Source organism: Neolamprologus brichardi, chromosome 9 (genome assembly GCF_056152115.1).
Source record: "Neolamprologus brichardi isolate AB-2024 chromosome 9, ASM5615211v1, whole genome shotgun sequence".
In the NCBI taxonomy this organism is placed as follows: Eukaryota; Metazoa; Chordata; class Actinopteri; order Cichliformes; family Cichlidae; genus Neolamprologus; species Neolamprologus brichardi.
In genome coordinates this window covers 28,718,350-28,729,632 of record NC_142112.1, presented here as the reverse complement: position 1 = coordinate 28,729,632, position 11,283 = coordinate 28,718,350, and the positions used below count along the sequence as shown (strand labels likewise).

At 39.8% G+C, this 11,283-nt stretch overlaps 1 protein-coding gene across 1 annotated transcript; it reads right to left on the bottom strand.

Annotated features, from left to right (window-relative positions):
* Positions 1 to 3,185: 3,185 nt before the first annotated feature.
* On the bottom strand, positions 3,186 to 7,446 carry LOC148101472 (TNFAIP3-interacting protein 3-like). Its single transcript, XM_087845648.1, has 10 exons — positions 7,216 to 7,446; positions 6,144 to 6,256; positions 5,997 to 6,060; positions 5,687 to 5,761; positions 5,534 to 5,599; positions 5,308 to 5,421; positions 5,097 to 5,225; positions 4,919 to 4,993; positions 4,172 to 4,297; positions 3,186 to 4,085 (listed from the first exon to the last, which is right to left on the bottom strand). The coding sequence occupies exons 1-10, from the start codon at positions 7,216 to 7,218 to the stop codon at positions 3,945 to 3,947; spliced, it is 906 nt and encodes a 301-aa protein (XP_087701774.1). The 5' UTR covers positions 7,219 to 7,446; the 3' UTR covers positions 3,186 to 3,944.
* Between the last annotated feature and the right edge of the window lie 3,837 nt (positions 7,447 to 11,283).

The following is an 11,283-nucleotide window of genomic DNA, read 5'->3' as shown; positions in this document are numbered from 1 at the left end:
TATCTAAAATCGAATCTGTTGTTGCCGACTGTGGCCGTCACTTTATGATCACAGTGCAACCACAGTGCAACTGAGAAAAGCTGGTTTTCTTTTGCTTTTAAAAGAGCTCTGAAGCTGCTGTTGTTTGTGTGTGAGGACATTGCAGCGCAGTGAGAGTGAAAAGCAGCAGATGGAGGAGAATTTGCACATCCTGTCCGTCTGTCCACTTGTGGGGGCCTTGTGTTCAAAACACTTGAGGGGGAAAGATCTCACAAAAATTCCTGTAATGGAATGTCAACATGTTCTCTGGCTCTTGCAGGAGAGCTTATTTGCCTTAAATCAGTTACAACAATGAGTTGTATAAAACTAGATCCAGACAGGGGTTAATTGTCTTTATCTTTGGGTTCAATGCAGTGTAGTTTCTAATGAGTCAATTACACCATGTTGTTGAGTGTGGCTGGTTGTTACTGTTTGAGTTTATGAGAATCCAAAGCAGTGATATTTCAGGGATCAAAAGCAAGCAAGCAATTTTTACGTGTAATTCAGGTATGTACCCGATTTACAGCAAATAAGCTGCCAGACAAGAGCCAGAGAACATACTTCCACTCAAGTTAAAACCTTCAATCCCCCCCTACCAGAAATCGATCCTTTTTGCTGTAGTTCCTGCTTTCTAAAAACCTTTCCAGCATTTTGAGGGCTCCGTACAGCTGTTATTACAGATGTACAGCCAGCTCTTTCTGTGGTTTCTGGCAGTCCAGCAGAGAAGCATCATTTGTTGAGTGATGACCTTTAGCAAGTGGAAGTCTAGAGCTTGGGTGAACTTGCTGCCAAATCTTTTTTTCATGCCTCAGTGAGACATTACCTAAACAAAGCCCAGAAATTCAAGATGAACTTGCAACATATGAAAAATCTTTCCGCCAGCATAGGCTGTGCTTTTTTTCTCACTGCCAGATGTAAATTATCATCATGTAAATAAAGAAATAGAACGTGAGAAGGATCCTGCAGCTCTCTTAAAGTCTTTACTTGAAAGCTTTGCGGAGGATAGGATATCTAGTAGAAAACATTTAGGGAACCATTTATGTTTAGTATCCTTTCACAGAACTGCCCTCTGCTTCATGTGTACAGATACAGTCAGAGACAGACTTCCAGTTAGTGGACATGTAAACATGTAACGTAATGGAGAAATTACTAAAATAAGGTAATCGTGATTCTGCTGGCTCCTAGGTTGGCTTAGTCATATTTCCTCATTATTTTGGGAACTGAGAATTATGAGGCAGAGTGAGGTTTTGTTTGTTGCGCTGGTTACCACTAGAGGTCAGTAGAGGTATGCTGATTCTCAGTGCTGAGCCGTCATTAGCTTGATACTTATGACCAATAATAAGTGACTTAAAAAAATAACTATTTTTAACACAAGTATTTTTTATTAAAGTCTCTTGAATCAATCATTGGTTTGCTGGAGGCATCAATGTGTCTTTGACTCGTAAGTAAATTAGATGGTCTGCTTTAAATTTGATTTAGGTTTCCAAATACAGAATCTTTTTCAGATGTCTTTCAAACAAGCAAGGTTGGTTTCTACAAAGCAGTCTGCTACACCAGCACTAACATATGCAATGAAACTATAAGTGGAATCAGTTTCCTCACAGCAGGCCTCATATTCAGTTTTCCTCATGCAGATGACTTCCAATTTGACTGAATGACTGATTCCTGAAATTTAACAACTGAGCTTTTCAACATATCGGTGCAATATAGGGAAAAATCATGTTTCCTTTATCTGATTCAATAATGCAAATAGGTAATGTTACCTGTTAAGAGGTGAGCAGATTGTCAATGACTTAGTTGCTCGTCTTGCTCAACATCCATCACGATTCACAAGTTGTTACCTGTAAAACTATGAATGTGACTTTGATCTTCAGCACAGTTTGGATGAATTAGTTAGTTAGTGTGTTTGTTTCACTGAAATCTCACTAATACTGTAGGAGGAGTGGCGATTCTTGTAAATTGTAGACAGATGCTGGGAGGTCCCGCCCTAGAACAAACTAATCGGTCCATCAGCCGGATGAGCTGAAAACATCAAGACATTAAGTGCTTCACAGATACACATGTGTACTATATTCTGCTATATATTCAACTTTATCCTTCACCAAACACAGCTACAGTCAAAGACTGTAGCTCAGGTGGTAGAGCAGGTCAGCTACTAACTGGAAGGTTGGTGGTTTGATCCCAGTCTGCTCCAGTCTGCATGCCAAATATCCTTGGGCAAGATACTAACCCCATGTTGCTTTCTGATGCATCCATCGGAGTGAGAATGTGTATGAAGCACTTAACAGCTTATAAAAAAGTGCCTGTGTGAATGGGTGAATGAATTAGTTGTATAAAGCGCTTTGAGTGCTCAGATAGAGTAGAAAAGCACTATATAAGAACCAGTCCATATAAAGATATAGACTTTATTATTCATTCCCGTTTAACTGCCCATTAAAGCAAATATCTAATCAATCAATATCATGGCAGCAAGTCAGTGACATGATCAAGACGAGCTGGTGAAATTCAAACTGAGCATCAGAATGAAGAAAGACGGTTTAAGTGACTTTGAACATGGCATGGTTGTTGGTGCCAGACAGACTGGTGTGAGTATTTCAGAAACTGCTCATCTATTCATATCTGCTGGGATTTTCCCACACTGTTGTCTTTGGGGTTTACAGTCTGAAAAAGAGAAAATATCCAGTCAGCAGCAAATCTCGGGGTAAAAAAATATCTCTTTGATGTCAGGGGTCAAAGGTGAATGGCCAAACTGCTTTGGGCTGATAGGAAGGTAACTCAAATAAGCAGAAGACCACACTGGGTGCTGTCAGCTGTCAGCTAAGAACAGGAAACTGAGGCTGCCCACACAGGCTCACCAGAACTGCACATTAGAAGACTGGAAAAAACATTGCCTGATGTGATGAGTCTTGATTTCTGCTGTGACACTGGGTGGATAACACACCACGTCACATATCTCATATTCACCTCAAACTGGTGTCTTTAACGTGACAATGAGTTCACTGCAGTGCGCTGTATCGTGTAACCGAAATCCTTAAAAAGTCCAGTGGAGTGTGTGCTAAAGTTGAGTGTGCATTACCTAAACTAGACAATCTGGTCTGTCTGATCTTGTGAAAAAGTGATTTCAGTGAATGAAGTACGTACGAACATGTTAAAACACAAACACCGTATAGTTGTTTATTTTCACGACAAATAAATAAGAAACAGACAAAAATGTGCAAAAAAACTTCCAAACATATATAAATACTCTGCTCAACATAAATGTATATATTATATATTATATATTAACTTCTTTCTCTTACAGGCTTGATTCTCGCTGTTGTAAAAGCGCCTGCATACGACCGACATAACATAGTGTAATATAAGTCAGAACAACACCAGCCTTTATAATCACAGCATAGCTCGAGTTTCTTTGCCTCCTTACAGAGCTGTGATAGTTTTGATCTTTTTTAGTCCCATCACTGGGGCAAGACTCTGTTTTTTTAAGAGATTTCTACAGCGTAGTGCGGCACAGGGTGTTTACAAGTGCTAAACACAGGAAATGTCCACATTTTTGTTGCATCATTGATCAGTATGGTGGATGTCAGTAGTGTTTGGGCAGTGCAATAAAACCTGTGTCACACTCGAAGTGTAATCAGCCTATCTTGACAGTTTCATTTTACCCCTCGCTGCCTTTCTCCTCTTGGTAAGCGTATGCATCGATATTTGTGTATTAGGTTCCTCCCTTGCCCCACATAAGTCTCTCAGTGGACCCAGACTGATGGCGTGGCCTCGTTACAAGCAGAACCAGCAGAGGAGTTCGCTGGAACGGAGCTCACTTCCTCACTCTGCTGGCGATGAACACTGATCTGGCTGCTCATACTCCGGGAAAAACTTCCAGAAAGTCCGCCTAAACAATATCCCAAAAAGTCAGAGGAGTTGGTTGAGCTTCACTGCTTGTTATCGAGAGTGCACCGCCTCTGCAGCTTCATGTGGCGCTGGCTAACCTGGTGGCCCTCCGAGTTCGGACATTTGGCTTGATTTGCACAGGAGCAGTTAAGCACGGGGTGCAGTTGCCGAGTCCATGTCATCTGGAAGAATATACACAAAGCATATTAAAGTCTAGCACTAATCCTATAGTTCACATGCTGAATTTTTCTAAGGTTACGAATGGTACCTGAGATCTGAGGACATGCAGCTCGTTGTGAGCTTTGGTATACTTCTTCTCCAGTTCCAGATACTTGCCCTTAAGCTTCTCCCGGTCTCTGCGCTCCTTCCGAAAGTCTTCCTTAAAGACTTCAGCCTAAATATGGACGTGAGACAAATAAAAACAGATGTTCATTAGGGGTAACTCAACAGTTTGGACAATTCTTATACACCCCTTACTACATTTAACCTTGGATTTTATAAGATGTGGTTTACACATTCATTTAAGTGAGTAAGTGAAAAGCAGCTGAGTGGATTCGAGCTGAAGACACAAATCCCCTTTGGAGTTGCGTCAGGAAGGGGATCCAGTGTAAAACGCTGCCAAAAATCAAACATGCAGGGTGCCTGCTTTGTGGCAAAGTGGCAGCTGAAAGCAGCTATTAGCCAGACTACTGCAGAGTGAATTTTATAGGTTTTTTGATTGCCTTTGGACACGGACAAGTAATACCTTTTTCCTTTGTTTTCAGTCTTTATGCTAAGCTAACCCTTGCTGTCACTGTATATTTGTTAAACAGGGTGGCAGCAATCCGAAGGCTACTTTCAACACTAAATGATAGATTCACATAACGACATCATCACCATATCATCTGAATGGAAACTGGTCTGTCATGCAAGGCCTGAAGCAACAAATCCTGTGACTATGTTCCCAACATTAACCATTTTTTTTCCACCAAGGAAGCAAAGAAAAACATCAAACACATGAAGACAAAGCACTCACTTGATGTTTCCAGATGTCTAGTGTTTCATTGTCCACTCCAAGGGACTGAGAAGCCTGAAGCGCCTCCTTTAAGGCCTGCACAAACACATTGAAGCCACTGTTAGAGCGTTTTTACTGCGAGGGTTAGAATGAGACTTCCTTTTCATCAGTGAATATCAGAGAAAGCCTGATGCCTCACCTTGTTCAGTCGTCTGATCTCCTCGTGTTGATGCTGCCCTTTGCGGGTCAGGCTGCTGTTCTGCGCTCGCAGCTCTTTTACTTCTTTCTGTGCTTCGAGCTTCTCAGAGCTGGCATCACCCTCTTCCGTCTGTGAAAAAGCATCCCACGAGGGAACCGTTAGCGCTCAGATCAAACGACTTAATCTATCAAAGAGCGGTCGGCGCATTTACCTGTGCGCTCTCTCTTCCTTTGATCACCTTGAGCTTCAGTCGGTTTAACGTGACGTGCTTTCCTTCTTCCTCTTCAAAGCGATCACACTGCTGTAATGCTTTTAACTCCTCAACCTGGACATTGGGTGCAGAACGCAGACAACACTTAAATGATAAACAAGCGCGATAATAAACCGACATGAGCTGAAAAACAACATTAAAGGATGTGAACTGGCTCCTTTCTTACCTTCTCTTTGTAGTAGTGCACCATGGTTCGGTACTCTTTTGCCCATTTCTCATTAATAGAAAGAAGCTGAGTAAAAACAGAAAGACTGTGAACCTTTAAACGTGCATACACGGGTCGTAAGATGAATACACAGAAAGTCTGAGAAGTACTCACCTCGTTCTTTTGCTCTTCTAAGATAAGAATCTGTGTTTTCATGTTGACATCACTTTTGTGAGAGGACCCTTGCAACTGAGGCACATAAAAGAGAGAAAAACAGGAACTACTCAAATGTGGCACGCAGTAAATCCATCAGCAGCCAAATGCCTGCGACTCTGGGAAATTATGCAACACGACTCCCTCTACCAACTTCCTTTTACACATTTTTGGAAGTTTTGCTTCACACTGCTTCCAGTAACCCAACGAATATCATCATTCAGTTGTGGTCAGGCAATCAAAAGGTGGTGGTTCTCTGTTCTTTTGTTACCTGTGTGTTTTCCAGCTTCACAGACGGGTGTAGTTCTTCCCCAGTATTGCACCAAAACTCATGCCTGAAAAACAAATTATTCGCATCACGTTCCTCCATAAAAACTGACTCCAATTTTCACATAAGTGCTGCTGTGATGTGTCTCACCTGTCTATATTTGGCAGTGATGGATACAGTCTGTGGGCTTGTCTGTGTTTGTCAGTGTCATCTGACTCTGATGGGTCCACAGGCAGCCTTTCCGTTGAGTTTTCAAGCAGAGACTGTAAAAAAAAAAAAAAAGTCAAGGACATAAGGACTTACCCAGTTGTATATAGCATTTGTATTCTATTTTTATCTTATTGTATATTTTATTCTATTTTATTCTACTGTATATAGTATTTTATTTTATTCTATTCTGTACAGTTGTGTACTGTATTTATTCTTATTGTATTCTAATTTTTGCTTCATAACTTTTGCACTGTCCACTTCCTGCTGTGACAAAACAAATTTCCCATGTGTGGGACTAATAAAGGTTATCTTAGCTTATCTTATGAGTTTTATATGAAATTAATAATAATAATAATTTAAAAACCGGTTCTTCTATTGTAAGAATAAGTACGCCAGCAGAGATGTATTTACATTAGGATGGCCTAAAATGAGTTTTTCTTCTGACATAACACCCCAGTGTAGAAACAGATATTTCCACAGATTCAGCGGTTTCATTTGACATCCATGCAAATTCCCAAAGATATCAACATAAATGAATATTACAAGTATTTCTGCTTTTGTCTCAGAAAACGATTAATCAGTTATTACTAATAACAATTCAATCACTCAAAGAGTGCGTTGCAGCCTTGACGTAGTCCCTGTGCTCACTTCACGGAGATACTGTGCTGCAGTGAGCTCAGTTTGTTTGTAATGGCACAAAGTGACACTTGACTCATACCCACAAAGGATGTCGATTATCTATACCCCGCGCTGTCACGTGGTTACCCGACCTCAGCTTGCACGTTCCTCGGTAAATCATCAAATCTATTTAAACTGCTTTTAAAAACCTCTGAGGAGCTAACATGTTTATCAGGACAAGATGTCCAAGTTGATATAAAAGCCTATTGAACTCCTCCTGCTCTGAGTCCAGGTCAGTGTTCTGTACGAAGCAAAACTTTTTTAAGTAGAAGGTCAGAGTTGCTCGATAATAACATAAACAAAAGTAGCGAAGTGTAAAAAGCAGCAGACTCACCATACTGCGTTTCGGAGGCGTCTTCAGAGTGTGCAGACCCGACTAAAAAACGTGTGAATTGAAGCGACGCGACCGGCTCGCCTCTCAGTTATACCGAGGATCCCCTGTGACGTGGGAAAACCCTGACTGTCCAATCAGCTGCCGGGATTCCCTCCCCGGTCCCGTGCAGTCAGAATGAGTTGAGCGGCTGACCGACTTTGTCGAAGGAAAGGAAAGTACAAGCAGTTAATCAACGCCTCGAGCGGTAATAGACGATGTGTTTATGGTATGAATCGATGACTAAGACAAAAAAAAAAAAAATCTGCTGTTGCACTGCAAAATATGGCAAATCTTTATTTACGTTTTTTTAACCGAGAGAATATTTTTCTAGCATTTAAAGGTAACGCCAAGCTAACATTTACTGTATTTACAGAGCTAGTTTTGCTTTATATAAAAAAGCATGTATAATGTACAAAAACTCAGTTAATTAATTCATGAATTAATTATTCTACCCGTTGGGACAACACACTACTAGGTGTAAAACAAAACAAAACAAAATAAAATAAAATAAAATAAAATAAAATAAAATAAAATAAAATAAAATAATATAACACTATTGGTAGCTATAGATTTATAGCTTTTATAGCTTTATTTGTGTGTCTATTAACAAAAACATTTTAAAAATTACTTTGTTTACTATATATGTTATACCTCAAGATTAAAGTTCATATCCTAATTCATGTGAATGAAATTTTGAAACCATATGAAACATTATAATGATACCAAATAATATTGTAAGAGATTCTGACTCTTGATTTTTTACAGTGGATAGCCTCCAGTTTCAGCTGTGTGAACTCATCTGTATGCTGAGTATTTTTTTTCTTTCTTCTTTACTTCCTGGGTGGTTAAACTGCAGCCGCTTAAAAGCCCGACCAGCTTTCAGAACCACTAATATCGAAATGAAACTGTCCAAAAAAATGCAAAACTTATGGCCTGCGGGTTATGGGAAAATCACACATCTCGCAGGCTTATCATGTTACACAATCTCTTGACAGTCTGTTCTGAAAGGTGTTGACTCAGAGCAGGCTTATTTCAGGGAAGAAAGAGAGGGGAAAATACGCCACTGCTCCTCCTCCAGTAACCGGCACTCAGCGCGGGGGACTCAACCCAGAGCTAATTATTTCTTATTTCTTATGGAAACCTGTGTGATTTATTCCCACATATAGGACACGCCATCCTTTTCTTCTTTAGGAGACTGGTTTCATGATCAGCATATGTTAATTAGAGATGATGTTACCAAACAGACACAGACATGTGATTCCTCAGTGCCCTTTTTCACATCAAGATATTTGCTTTTCTTTTGTTGAAGTGGGAGCTTCCACTCCTATTAAATATAGCCGATGGTGGGGACGTTCCAGCATGGCATTATGTGATATCCCGCACTCCACCGAAACAACCATTAATTTTTGTTGCCTAGGACATTTTTTGATATTTCCACCTGAAAAAAAATAAGAAATAATGTAAAAAAAATCCCCAGATTTTGCCAGTAAGACCAAAAATAGCCAACTCTCGACTCTATGGGTGAAAGAAACTCAAGAGAGATTATACAAGTCTGTTCCCATATATAAATGAATATAGCTACCGTCACATCATCATCATCATCATTGCTTTGCAGACCTGATTTAAAGCCCGAATCTGAGACCTCTACTTTCCGATATCCAAGGAAAGTGTGGATTTGAGAAGCCGACCAATGGTGCATGCTCAAGTGGTAGTGATTTGTCTATGATAGGGTGTGCTTGCCCTAAAGTGCTTACACTTAAAAACAGTGAGTGAGATCAGAAAGTCACTCAAGTCACACTCACTGAAGTCACAGAGCAAGAAATACAAAGCTGCTTTCCTCTAGATTTCAATATACGTATATATATATATACATGTGTATATATTATATATGTGTGTGTGTGTGTGTGTGTGTGTGTGTGTGTGTGTGTGTGTGTGTGTGTTTTTGAGCAACAGGAATCACCTCCTGCTGGTAATGGGAAAGACTGCAGATCTAAAGCGCTTCTGCTGTCATCTTTTATCTACAGTCTATGTACACTGCACTCGCAGGCCTCAGTTGTACTCTGCTGCAGACAGCTGGAAACACAAGCAGACCTTAGAACATCGGTCCCCAACCCCCGGGCCTCGGACCGGTACCGGTCCGTGATTCGTTTGGTACCGGGCCGCGAGAGTTGAGGCTCAGGTGTGAAATGTATAGTTTTCAGGGTTTTTTATCAGTTTTCAGCGTTATTTTGTTATTGTTTTTACCATTTACTCGGTTTTCCTGGGTCTTTTCACATGTGTTATGAATAAATTTTCTTTTTTTCGGTACCGGTACTAGTTTTATTTTGTTGTATTTATCCGCAACACCTTAAAGGCCGGTCCATGAAAATATTGTCGGGCATAAACCGGTCCGTGGCGCAAAAAAGGTTGGGGACCGCTGCCCTAGAAGACTCGCATAGACTAGATTGTTTTATGTGGTAACAATTTGTTAATTACATGGAGCCCCTCCTTTAAATTGGGCCTGTTTTCTTTCCTTTTTATATTCTAAGTTGAACCATAATTTACAAAATGAACTCGTGTTGAGGAAAATGTCAAACTAGTGACCAAGCACATAAGGTTTTTTTTTTTTTAACATAGACTCTTTTTAAAACTAGAAGACCCTCCCTCTACAGGCCAACTGGAACAGTGCAGCTTCAAGGCACTTCCACATTGGCTTTACTTCTCAGATTTCGAGGCCTTATCCATCATTTACATATTTTCTACATACATCAGACAAGAAACTAATTATTCAGAGAAAACCACATAAATACCAATACCAACACATTATCCTATTAAGCTTTTATCTTGCCTGTTCTATAGCAGGCACGATAAATAGAGCCGTACTTATATAACACCTTTCTACTTAACTTGAATGTTTTTGAGGTACTACTTTAGGTACTCTCTACCTCACCCAATCACACATGCATTTATACCTAAGTGCTTTATAACATTCACACACACTTACATGGATTCAACAGGGGCAAATCAGGGTTCACTATCTTGCCCAAGCAGACTTCAATACATGGACTTGAAGAGCTGGAGATCAAACATTAACCTTCTGACTGCTACACCTCTCTCTAAACCACCTGAGCCATACACATTTATTATCATGGTGTGTTTGGGTCATTTATAAAGAAAATGCTATCTTGACTTTGTACTATTTGGACACAAGCTACATATTAAAAGTGTTGGAAATGTTTTGCAACCTAAAGTTATATCACCATGTGGAGATGAGATTTAAAAAACACTAACAAAAATGTTCATTTTTACTTCTGTGTAATTAAAACTGTTATTTGGAAAAGAATATAGAGAGTATATGTAGGCTTAGTAAACACTGATGTTACTAGCCAACAATTAATTGTGCCAAAAAAGAGAAATTCCTGTCTTAAAATGCTTATTATTATACTTAAGTTGACCCCTTACTTATACCAATTATTCATGCCACATAGCCGTTTAATTGCTGTAATTTGGTTGAGACTTTTGTCCAATGCAATGCACAGGAAAAAAAACAGAGCAATTGCACACACAGAAAGGCAGCACATTTGTTGGATTTAAATGCTTGTGCTTGAGGCAACAGCTCATCCACCCTGGAGGTTGCAGTATTAGGCCCAGGCTGTAACTGTTAAACACTCATCAGTATCTGTTCTCTGTTCTAACATAATTAAATGTGGCATCGATAGTGATGCTTTCATTAGTGTATAATCACCTGCAATTACAAATTAAATTAAAATGAAGGCTTATGTCTTGACAAGGTGCAAATCCTTGTTCACAGTGGGTGGATTTGCTCCAGTGTTTATACAGTAACCAAAGGCCCAGAATAACCAACTGTAGCCTCTTTAGACTGGTTTGCAAAAGCCAGTTAGATCCCACAGACTCAATTGTTAAAATGTCCAGCATTAGAGCAGAAATAAACTTCTCAGTCTGGTCCAAAAGTTGAGCTTTTTAATACTTCTAATACCTAAACTTGTGCATTGTTAGACACGTGGCTTGACTTTGACATTGCTAATTTGA

Excerpts from the sequence above, each read along its gene's own strand:
- LOC148101472 (XM_087845648.1), bottom strand. Across the intron at positions 5,762-5,996 it reads TGAAGCTGGAAAACACACAG|TTGCAAGGGTCCTCTCACAA; the intron begins GTAACAAAAGAA and ends TATGTGCCTCAG. Across the intron at positions 4,298-4,918 it reads TAGACATCTGGAAACATCAA|GCTGAAGTCTTTAAGGAAGA; the intron begins GTGAGTGCTTTG and ends GTCCATATTTAG.